General features: G+C 43.6%; 1 protein-coding gene across 1 annotated transcript in view; it reads left to right on the top strand.

Annotated features, from left to right (window-relative positions):
- LOC130194177 (carboxyl-terminal PDZ ligand of neuronal nitric oxide synthase protein-like) overlaps positions 1-5,181 on the top strand; it is a 124,997-nt gene extending 119,816 nt beyond the window's left edge. Inside the window, exons 12-14 of the mRNA XM_056415070.1 lie at positions 104-300; positions 419-543; positions 2,457-5,181. Coding sequence (XP_056271045.1) covers positions 104-300; positions 419-543; positions 2,457-3,057 — 923 coding nt within the window. The 3' untranslated portion in view covers positions 3,058-5,181. The remainder of the gene's footprint in view (positions 1-103; positions 301-418; positions 544-2,456) is intronic.
- Positions 5,182-12,371: the final 7,190 nt, after the last annotated feature.

Here is a 12,371-nt window from a genome sequence, read left to right as displayed (position 1 = left end):
TTGCTGATGCTCGAAGCGTCCGCCGCTTCGAAGCAGATGCACGTTTCCTCTTCAGTCCCGCTCGGCATTCACCTCGTCGATCTTTCTTTTTCCTTTTCCGCAGTCGATCAAAGTATGTTTGAGAACTCCATCGCCCAGCAGCAGAGTCCTCAGACCTCGAGGCCGGGCCAGCACTCAACCCGGCGCTCCCCGGCATCGGCCAATCACAACCTGGGGTCCAGCTCCGTCGACTCTTTGTCCTTCGGTGGCCAACAGAGGCTTAAAAACGCCATTAATCTGGGCAAGGCGGTCGGTGCGAAGGTTAGCGCAGTTCTCTTCTTCTGCTCTCGATATGTGGGTTGTCATGTTCACTTCACTTCTTCAGCGTTGCATCAGTGCTGTCGATTTATGTCTTTCTTTCTTCTTTTTTTCCAATCAGGTCAATGACTTGTTGAGAAGAAAGGAGCCCAGTCACCTGGGGGACATCGGGGTCACGGAGGTCAACAAGAACGTTGATGCCGTGTGGAGCTGTATGGACCAGCTCACCCAGACCACCGCCAACAGGTACACACAAAGTACTTCTACGTGGTCCGTCAGAACTTATCCTCTCCTCAACCTGAACCTAAGATCATCGAAAACACACGTGCAAAGTTGAGCCTCAAAGGTGGCTGGTTTGGTCACCCATTGACCGTTACTGATTAAATGGATCAATTGTTAGGATCAATATGTCACTTTTCACTCACTCAATTTAATGATATATCCACTGGTAGGCAAAACTATTGAATTACCTGTGCTGCGAGAAGTGTATATCACTGTATATTATAGCGGGAAGAAATCTGTCCTGTTAAATTAATAATGACGCGCCAAAGTTTCCTCTGAGACGTCTGAAGTCTGGACTTTAAGACTGGAGCTCACGACGATCACGAGAAATTTGAGCATGACCTCATCTATTACTTATCGTTGAATTCATTCCCGTATTCGGATGGTGAATGACATCATCAGAGATTTGGCTCCATCGATACAACAAATCTGACCCGAATTCTGCCTGAAATTCTGAAAGAAATCTTCAAGGCATGCAAAACACAATGTTTCCCAGTAACTCTCCCACTGAAGGGACGGTCTCCGGTCCCGACGGCTCCCCGCTGCGAGACTTCCAGAACTCTCCCATACAGAAAGAGAAACACCAGACCATCGAACACACAACACCGCCTGACCTCGGCAGGCTTCAAAACACGCGGCGCTATCGTAGAATTGCTGTAAAAAAAATTTAAACATGCTTAAACATTCAGCAGGAGATGTGAGAAGGAACAAAATCTGATATGATTCATCAAAGTTTCAAGACGAAGCAGTATTCCGAGATATATAAAGATGTAGCGGATCCTGGACTGAGCATCGAGATACGTATGTAATCGCCTGAGAAGGAGAGATACACGCCCTCCTCTATACACACACACACACACACACACCAGCCTACTGTTCCGACACACGAAGATGGGAGCTGGCTTTCCGTGCTCTTCACATCCCCGTCCAGCCCAACGGTGCTTATTGAAAGGAATTGTCTTTGAGTGCATCCCCGTCAGCTCCAGCGAGCGATCATCCGTCATCTTCCTCCTTCGGCCTCCCTGGAGGCCGACGCCCACTGGGAGCGCGTTTGCCTTTGCTCCGAGTATAGAGACGCAGCTCTCCCCTTGGTGACCCGAGGACAGGATGGCTAGTGGCAGCGACCTTGGGAACCCCATCTTCCCGCAGGACCCCACACGGGGGCTCCTCGGGGGGCGAAAAGCCTTCTCCAATTCTGTAAAAAGAATAAAAAACAAACATGTAGGCTGGATGGGAACCTGCCCCGCGAGGGTAAAGAACCGGTCCACAGTTCCAGGGCCTGGACAGAACGTGCATAGCCTCTCCCGGATCAGAGTCTTCATCAGCTCGGGGCCCTGCGTTCCCTTTCTGAGTCGTCCAACGCTTTGCCGGAACTCGATCCGCCCTTCTTCACGGTCTCCACAAGCTCCTCCCACACCCGGGTTTTTAGCCCTTTTAGCTGCTGCAGACCAACACCAAATTAAATCAACATTTTAAGAATGAATTCATAAACAGTTCATCTACAGATTTCAAATTTTTTAATAATCCTTGTTTTCTGTCAGCCAATCAGCTTTCAGCATAGATTTGACAACGTTGGCAGTATCAGCTCAAAACTTGTGTGTGTTCAGGGTGTATTGGCTTTATTTGAAAGTGTATTTCACGCGTCACGTGAGTCACATGACGAGTCACATGACAAGGAGAAGAAATGTCGAAAAGGGCTGATTTAGCATTTTTGGAAACAGAACCAGGCCAATAGGACCGCGCAACATTTTAACGCATGTGTTTCCCAGAACTTCTGTAGGAACACTCCTTACTTGTGACCTCTGTTTCACTGATGACCTCTATGTTTCTCGCCTTTCCCCATCAATCTCCACCTCCCCATTCACCCTCTCCTCCAGTCACTTCTCCTCCTTTGACTCCTTCCCCCGGCTGGACCCACCACCGCCGTCGGGGAAGAAGCGCCTCCCCCGGGCGCTGAAGACCACCCAGGACATGATGATCTCCTCCGACCCCGTGGTCTCCTCTCCGGACCCGGCCGACTCGTCCTCCTTCCTCCCTGCCGCCGACGAGACGCCCCTCATCGGCCAGCAGGAGCTGGCGAGCAGCGAGGAGCAGCGGCAGGGCGAGAAGGAGGACGGCGCACCGGGGGCGGGAAGCAACGGCAACGTTGTCGAAGTGACGCGTGGCGGAGGAGACGTGGCGGAAAATGGGAGCGCCGGAGGAGGCGAGGAGGAACGTCGGGCCCGGCCGCCGCTCTCTGTGCCGGACCTGGTCAGCGAAGAGCCGCCCCCGGAGCCCCGAGCCGCGCCCGACGACATCTGGCAGAAGGCGTCGGAGCCGGACTCCCGGCTGGCCTCCACGCCCCGCTCGGCCAAAGCGTCCTGCCGCATCAGCCTGGGGGAGGAGCTGCTGCTGGGGAACGGCGGGCCCGGCCGGAAAGGCAGCGGGGGCGGCGCCGATGACCCCGAGCCCCACCCGGACCTGCTGGTCTTTGAGTAGCGTCAGACACCAGCATGCCTCAAAAGGTCTGAAGCTTTCGCTCTTCATTTGAACCGGAGCGGCTCGATTCAAACGGACTGATAGTGAGGACTGCGGATCAAATATTCAGCGCCGCTCTTCTAAATATTGAACTCTCCCTGCTTCTGGGTCTGCTTTAAGAAAAGGGAACCGGGGCTTCCGGGAATCCGACCCGGATCTGTTGCTTTTTAACTTTTGAAGCATCTTTTCAGATGTGTGGCTGAGTTTGAATGTCATGGACAACGTGGCTGAGGAACACGAGCGGCTTCTCCCTGAGGACCAGCAGCCGATGATGAAGAAGCAGCGAGAGGAAATGAGCTGGAGGTGAGGCTTCACGATGGGGCAGTGAGAATTAAAACATTAACATTTCAACCATAGAACACATGGCTATCGAGGAATATCATTTTCTCATCGGTCTATTTATCCTTTCCGCTTTAGGAATGCCATAATACCCGATAATGTTATAAATGTATATAATTAATGTGATGAAATATCCCTTTAAATGGGCTAAAAATGACAAAAGAATCCAGTTAAACGAATAGCGGGTCGTCGCAAAAACAACTTTAATCTTCCTGAAAAATTCAAACATTAGGATTATCTTATAACAAAATGTATGGGTTGTTCTATTATTTATATAGTAATAAGTTATTATAATACTATGCCATTCCTTTCAAGAACCTTTTTTGACATTTAAAGGGATATACATTTCATGACTGTCACACAATATTATACAAAAGCTGCTACAATGAAAACAATTACAAACCGCAACTAATATGTGTTAACAGAAATGTAATTTGCATTTCATATAGCGATAACTCTATGTTTCCGCAGAATTTTCTGCGTGTAGAATTCCAGTTATTTTCCCGGATGAAGATGTTTTCGAATCGAAAGGGAACGAGAGGGGGAGGCTGAAGGAATGCGGACGTGTTGGAGGGGGACCGGTTTATGGGGGAGTTCACGTCCGGTTCAGTCTTCACAGAACACCCCGTATAGTTTGTCAGGACCGGAAGTCTTTTGACCCGGAGCATCATTCATATTAAATCATATTTGACCCCTTTTTGGTCCCGTGTCGCCTTTGGCGTGGACCGTGACCCTGAAGGTGACCTTTTAAAGCTCTGATCATTCTCAAAGGATGCTCATCTTTTTGCCTGAAGATATATCATCATCACACATAATGAATCTGTACCTATTGGCCCCGGAGAGAATGTGAGTCTGCAACCGTACACATATGCTCATCTTCAGAAAACATATTCATATGATGAGAAAGGCTTCCAGTCTGACATTCTGCTGACAATAAAAAGTGTTTTCTGAGCCGGATAAACCCCCCAAAAAACCTGACAGTGAGTCGGGGTGAAAAGATGGAGGGGCGGGATGTGGGGGGGGTGAGAAGTTTTTGTTTGGGCCAAAACACCAATAAGATAATGAGCTGTCAACAGAGAGATGAAGAGGTGTATATTTTATTCCAGCAGATCATGAAGTGACGGACCAAAGACGTGAAGATTTGTTTTTGTCTTATTGCTACTCTGGAAAAAATAAGCAACAGTTCGTACAAGTAGATAAATTCTCTTTTAGTTTCACTTCTTCTGTTGAGGAAAAAGTTTGAACCAAAGTTGAAGCATTTTAAACAATTTGATCGCACTTCACGTGCTTTTATTTAAGACGTGCCGACTCGTCGCTGAGCTGCGGGTGTTTCAACGTTGTCGATGTGACCCTGAAGCATCAGGCTGCAATGTTGTTGTTTTTTTTGGCACGATCCAATTGGAAATGTGTCTTTTTATGACAGCGCTATCTGAGCGTCGGACACATCCGGAGAGCCAGCTAACGGATGCCCAAATCCAGACCCTAAAAATAGCCCGATTTTCTAAAAGAGATCCTCGAGTGGCCTCTATAAGTAGCCGCTGTGCCCTTTGCAGGGATTTCCTGACACACACAAAAAAGAAAGAAAAGAAGGGCAAGACATTCCCAGCAGACGCCGAGACGGACACAGAGCCGGCGGTCGGGTCGTGGCCGGCAGAACCAGAGGAATGTGGAGCCGGAGAGAAAGGAAGCTTTGTCTCTCTCCGTCTGTCTCCTCTGCCAATGAATTATTACGACACACTGAAAATGTCCCCATTTATTTGAAAGCAGAAGCAAAAGCAGTTAGCGAGCACAGGACCAGCCAAAAGAGAGATTTCCCCCAAATTGTTTCACCGAGCGATCCTCAGACGGCGTTCCTGTGTTTCCGTCGTCCCCTCAAAGGTTGTCGTTTCATTTAAGCGCAGCCCGCTCTGTGTGCTTTACGAGGGCGCGCCGTTTGAGGAAACTTTTATTCAAATGTCATATCTCCACTGTGTTGGAGGGGCAGATGTTTTTCGGCAGCGGATCTCCAGAAGGAGAGCGGTGGCAGTGCGGGGCGAGACCCACGTGGGAATGCTCTGATGCTTCGGGGGCGAACTGACCTTGAAGGAGGCAAAAGTGTATTTATATTCTAAGAATAAAAGCGGTAAAGCAACCAAAAGTAGAGACGTACCTAAATGATCTGATAATTAGCACCAAAACGTAAAATGTGTATATGTGTATATATGTATATATATATACATATATGTGTATATATATGTGTATACATATATATGTATATATATGTGTGTATATATAAATATATATCTGTGTATATATATATATATATATATATGTGGATATATATGTATATATGTGGATATATATGTGTATATATATGTGTATACATATGTGTGTATATATAAATATATGTGTGTGTGTATATATATATATAAACTAGTAGATGAAAACGTGTGTTTTGATGCCTGTTGTGTTTTTACTCATTGAACTTGGATATCTTCAATTCCTTGAAAACCTGGTTTCAAATGATTTTAAACATTAATGAAGTTACGACAACAATCAAAGTAAAAACAAACACAACGTGTATTTTAGTGAGAGTTTAATAAGCGAAATACACGACATCCCCTGGGTGTCCCCCTTGAGAAACAGAGCAGCGTTCTCTCGTTGGAAGGAGTTCCCGCCGTGGCTCTGGATGTTCGGTTCATGTTGGACCCGTCGCACTACATTTGTTCCCACGGCCCTAAAAAAGCTTTTATCTTGTAATCTGCCGTTTTAATTTTAGATATGTTTTCAGCGACACGGAGATCATTTGGATAATTGCTCCACACATTGGACGAGCCAAAACCAAACACACACACACACACACACACACACCACAGCTGCTTCTGTGGGAAAGCAGAATGAGATTAGATCCTTTTAAAAACCACTAAAGTAGATGTTGATTGTATTTTTAACGGATGAAGGAACAGTGTACATTTTAAGGAAATATTCTATCGCTCTTTTTTTTCTGCTTTTTTACAATCTCTGTGAATATGCAAATTGAGTCTTGCTGTAACAAATGAAGGAACGTGATTTATTTTGATATTCAACCCTAGAATGTAGTTGTGGCCGTCGGCGTTATTCGGTCGCATCAATTAATTTGATAGAAGAAATCGCTTCCTGTTCTCTCGTCCGTCTCTGTGAAGCCGGTCGACGTGATTGTGATGAATGAAGGAAGTGAACGCTGCGCATGAAGGCCTCACGATACCTGGGACTCTATCGATGTCGACTGTAAAAGTGCTGCAACATTCAATCTTTAAGTTGTTCTCCGTGATGCAGAAATCAAAGCGAATCAATAATTGTTTTATTTTCTGAATGTATCTTTTCTTTTCTTTTTTTCCCGAATGTATCTTTTCTTTTCTTTTCTTTTAAAGTCGGCATGTAATAACTCCTGTAATGACTGTAATCATTTAAAACAAAACAAAAATAGACCTAACCCTGTCTTGCGTTGCGTCTGTGTGTCTTTTAAAGATGAACGTCACATGTTTTCTTTATTCTCGGCGCATCCTGTCTTCAGTGCGCGTCCCGGCCTCCCGCTCGGCCGCGCCGGTCCACTTCCTGTTTTGACCAAGCCGGTGACCTCGTCGGTTATTTTTCCACCGGAGTCCTCGTGCGCCCTGAGGATTCAAGAGCGGAAGCCGCTCCGATGTTTAATTCATCTGTGTTTGTCCTTCTTCACGGAGATCCCGGTCTTCCTCCTTGGTAATCTCCGCGTGTCGCCGGCCTCGTGTTTGTTGACGTCTGGAATAAAACGGGGGAGGAATCCAAAAGAGTGGAGACGACTGCGTGATGAGACTTGTATTTACCCAGCTTCCACATCCGTGGTGTAAACAGCCAATCAGCCAAGGCACACAGGTCTTGTCACTGTTAAATAATTCAAACATGATTTATTCATTTTGTTACAAAGGAATCCAGCTTCTTTGCATAATAAGTCACCAAGCGAGCGGCAGTCAGAAGGGCCTAATATTGTTTACATGTTGACAACTTTCTGTCTCACATTCCCTGAAGAAGTTTCTGAAACTCACACGTACCCAAAGATACTTGAGCAGCCAAGACGTTTGAAAGGATGCTCCAGAGATTTATTAATAACGTCCACGAGGTTGAGAGACTCGCAAGATTCATCAAATATACAAAGGAGGATGAAAATCAAAGCATCAGAGGGCGAAACGGCCCGACTTGTAGACTTGCTCCAAGGACACTGGATCCTTCATTACCCATCATGCAACGCAGTAGCATTCATTGAGAAGGGAGGGTCCGATGAATGATACACCCCCAGTTCCCCACGCAAACACCAACATGCTGTTAGGAGACAAAACCAACATGACCCTGATGACATCATCGGGGTTCTTGGCTCCACTTTGGATATTTAAACTTTGGTTTCTGAAGAAATATTTCCAATATTCTTCTGAATATTGGGCGGAGTAAACTGATCTTCAGGTTTATAACCTGTAAAGTTTGTCTTTAAGCAAGATACGCAGCAAGATACGCAGTCCCCAGAAGGATAAAAGATGCCGTTATAGAGCTTCTTTAATATATATATATATATACACTACCGTTCAAAAGTTTGGGGTCACTTAAAAAAGCACTGTTTTTTCAATAAAGATAACATTAATCAAAAATACACACCATACATTGTTAATGTGGTAAATGACTATTCTAGGTGGAAGTGTCTGGTTTCTAATGAAATATCTCCAGAGGTGTATAGAGGCTCATTTCCATCAACTATCACTCCAGTGTTCTAATGGTACATTGTGTTTGCTAATCGCCTTAGAAGACTAATATCTGATTAGAAAACCCTTGTGCAATTATGTTAGCACAGCTGAAAACAGTTATGCTGGTGATATAAGCTATACAACTGGCCTTCCTTTGAGCTTGAAGTTTGAAGAACAAAATTAATACTTCAAATATTAATCATTATTTCTAACCTTGTCAATGTCTTGACTATATGTTCTATTCAATTTTCAATTCATTTGATAAATAAAAGTTAGTTTTCATGGAAGACACGAAATTGTCTTTTGAACGGTAGTGTATATGTGTATAAGATATATACGCAGGGTTCGTACGGTCATGGAAAACCTGGAAAAGTCCTTGCATTTTAAAATAGTTAATTCCAGGCCTGGAAAAGTCATTGAAAACAAATTAAATCCCAAAAGTTTCGGAAATGTCCTTAAAATGTGTAATATTCATATGTTAATTTACACGGTATAGACTGTATGCCTTGGAATTCTCATTGTTAGTTGACAAAATGTTTGGTCATGGAAATATGTACGTATGTGTATATGTATATCCTAGTGAAAGCATCACTTAGCGAGCACATGAGTAAAAGAAATATTGACCTGCAAGTGCCGTAAAGGCATCCGGGTGCATCCTGACCTTTTAATATGCTATTTATTTAAAATAGTTTTATAGTTCTGCATTTTTTATATCTTTTTTCCCATTACATTCTCATTCATGCTCCACGGCGTGTTGTTATTCATGCCATAATGATATTTACATGAGTACCTGGCACAGAGTGATCTGAGAGCCGCGTGGAGAGGAGGACTGGCTGAGAAATGGGGCCTCATATTGTGCGATGAATATTTAATCAGCGCCTTTATGAGACACCTCTCTCTCCCCCCACGCACCCGTCTGCTCGGCGAGGTGGAGCGCCAGACGAGGAGGTGATGTCGACCCGATGGTTCTCGCTTGCGACTGTAAATACGGACGAGGACGTGGAGTAAGAGACGGAGGAAGGAGATTTAAAGATGGAGGCGTCCTTCTGCTGGCAGATGACCTTTAGACGCACGGAGAGGAAAGTCGGTCCGGCTCCTCACTTCAAGCTCGCACAGTTTGCCGAGTCGGGTCCCTTACACCTGAAGTATTCAGCTGGCGACTCGCACCAAAACAAGCTGCTCGTTAGTGCTATGCATCGATCTAGAGCAGTTAAGAGAGTTAAAAAGTTATTCAAGAGTTAAAAAAGTTAATCAAAGAGGTCCATTTAGATAAAGGTATTTAAGTCAAATATTAATGTATATAGCTCAGTCAGGTTATCAATTGTATCAATAAATCAATATTTTTCAAAAATATTCAAAATAAATAAATGTCATTTAACATTTTTTTTACAAATGAACATAGCACGATTAAATAATACTAATATAATGTAAATATGAACTTAAAAAAAATTAAAAATAAATAATAATAAAATAATAAAAAAAAAATAAAATAAAAAAAAATAAAAAAAAGGTAGGAAAAAATTAAAAAAAATTAAAAAATAATTATTAAAATAAAATTTTAAAAATAATAAAAGCTTAATCAGAAAATTTAATTAACAGAGGAAAGCAAAAATAAATATGCACAATCAACTTCAACAAACAAACAGTTTTATTTTCTCACTTGATCTTAACAACCCCCACTCCCTGAGCATCACACTTGCATGTGAGAATTGAGCTTTAGCAGGTCCTGCCAGGATTGGAAACCTGTGGGTCCAGCCATTGGTGCACCTGGGCTCATCCTCATGGTCATCTGGTGATATTTTTATTGCTCATATTTGAGATGATTCATGAGTCCAAAGTTGTAGGTGGCAGGTGGGAGAAAAAGATGTATATGGTAACTAGGTGGAGCCAAACAAAGTCAAGCCTCAGACCTGGAGCTGCTCAGAGACTGGAAGGGTCAGCTCTAGAAACTGCTTCAGAGCACAGTGGAAGGAGAGGAACCAGTTGCATCTTGACTTTCAGGGGATTTACCCATTTAGGATGCTTTGTGTTTGGTGTTTGTAGAACCCCCTGACATGTGTGATGCTGTGTAAATTTCTTTGAACATGGTGAGCTCAGTGATAAAGCTGAAGTGCTGTCAGTCAAACGGCTCAAAAAAGAAGATCAGCTTATCAATGATCAAAAAGAAAATGAAGATCTGTCTCTGTCCCTGCACCTCCTCCTGCTCTGCTGTGAACACTCCTGAAGGTCTTCCTGTTCTGCTGGTCTTTTCTTTCAAAGGTCTTCCTTGCTTGAAAGTCATCAGTTCACAAATCAAATTGTCGTCCTTTGTTGTCCTTGTTCAGTCATATCAAATTCAGTTGATATATTCAAAAAAAAGCCAAAATTATAATCTGTTTATCATTTTCAAAAAAGCCAAAAAAAGTGAAAGCTTGGATGTGATGTTAATGCCAAAAAAGATGCTCTGCCTCCTGATCTGACAAAAGAAGAAAAACCTTTTGCCCTCCCATCTCTCACCATCATCATTATCACAGCATTGTGCATATTGGCATCACAGGCAACTTCATGGAAATTCATGCCCAATCGATGCCTGAAGAGGATTCACAAGAAAAAATGAGATCATTTTCATTTTACACATTGTATTCACTCATTCAGATGCATTGATGCGAGAGGCAGAGATGATTGATGATGAATGATCCTGCTACAGCTGCTTCCTCTCTCTCTCCCTCCAGTCCAGCAGGGCTTCTCTCTCCCTATCATAGCAGGGCATCTGGCTCCATCTCTGGCTATTGAACAGTTGGTATCTGCCTTCTTCTTATCATCTCCTTAACTGGTCTGACAGGGGATTCCTCTTGTACTGGTCTCTGAAGGAGTGACACCTAACAGGTCTTCACAGAATGCTTTCTGGTCTGTGTTGAAACTGAAAAACCACACTAACAGATCATCTCACAGATCAGTGACCCATCACTATCCACAGCACAGCTCATGGTGCTTTATTAGCTGTTCATTGAGTAGCTATTATCACATCCTGAGTTATTTCACTTCTTTTTGTGGCAGATGATGCTGACATGGATATTTGCTTTATTTATCTTTTTGGTTGTTTTTTTTTTTTTGTCGTTTAATGTTTCACTTACAACCACTGACCACCATCATTCTTTTGCTTTTGTGTTGCATCCTTTTTCAAAAGCCCAAAAAAGCAAGCAACCAAGGGTTGTTGACGAGCACGTGAACGGTTGGAGCTCTGTGGTGGGCAGTCCTGGTGGTGGGCTTGCTTTGGGCTGTTTCTGTGATCTCACTGATCATTCTCACTTCGGATTTGAGTGGTATGTTGTGTTTGTTTATGTTTGTCATGTCATAATTTTTCATTATTGCCACTTTTAAAGTGCCACGGTTTCTGACACACTAAGAACACAGTTGTTTTGTGCTATGAAACAGAGATGGAGATGTGTCTGTCTGTCATTTTGGATTAAATGCTTTATTTTCGCTTTTTTTTTTTTTTTTTTTTTTTGTTTCCTTGTTTCTCTTCTTCTCTTCTCTCTCTCCTTCCTTTTCTTTTCTTTCTCGCTTTCGCGCGTTCGTCTCTCTTTCTCTTTTCCTTTTTTTATTTTCTTTCTTTTCTTTTTTCTTTTTTTTTTTTTTTCTACCTAACCTGCCTCTACTTTCTCTCTCTGTCTGCTGTCTGTGTGTGTTTTGAGACGTAAATGCGAATGCCGAGAAGAGATGATTTGATGGTGGTGATCACGGGATGGCTTAAATGCTCGTGTGCAAATGGTCTGTCGTGTTCCGCATCCGCTAAACCACTACCGTAAGCAAAAAAAAGCTGCGCCGCCGCGCAAAAAAAAAAAAAAAAACCGGTTTTAAATTTATATAATCTAACCTTGGGTTTTTGGCGGTCGTCCCGGTCTGGGCCTCTGCTGTGGGGGACGGGACCGCGGTCCGCCAGTTAGTGACCTGTGATCTAGAGGAATGAGACACGTTTCTGATTGTGCCCCATCAAAGATCTGAGTTAAGACTGGAGTGTGTCCCGTCAAACAACTGTGTAAACAAAGCAAAACAGTTTCCCTGCATTTATTCATGAATACAAGGATGAATCTGTGTTGAAGTTGTTTATCTAGAAGGAACCATCTAAGGACGCTCATTTGATCAGCCTCACATTTTGTGATTTGAGGTATATTGAGTCGTTTAGTGAATATACTTTGGTTTACATCATGATCACACCCTCCCTGTGTG

This window comes from Pseudoliparis swirei, chromosome 5, assembly GCF_029220125.1.
Source record: "Pseudoliparis swirei isolate HS2019 ecotype Mariana Trench chromosome 5, NWPU_hadal_v1, whole genome shotgun sequence".
Lineage (NCBI taxonomy): Eukaryota > Metazoa > Chordata > Actinopteri > Perciformes > Liparidae > Pseudoliparis > Pseudoliparis swirei.
This window is presented reverse-complemented; position numbering and strand designations above follow the sequence as displayed.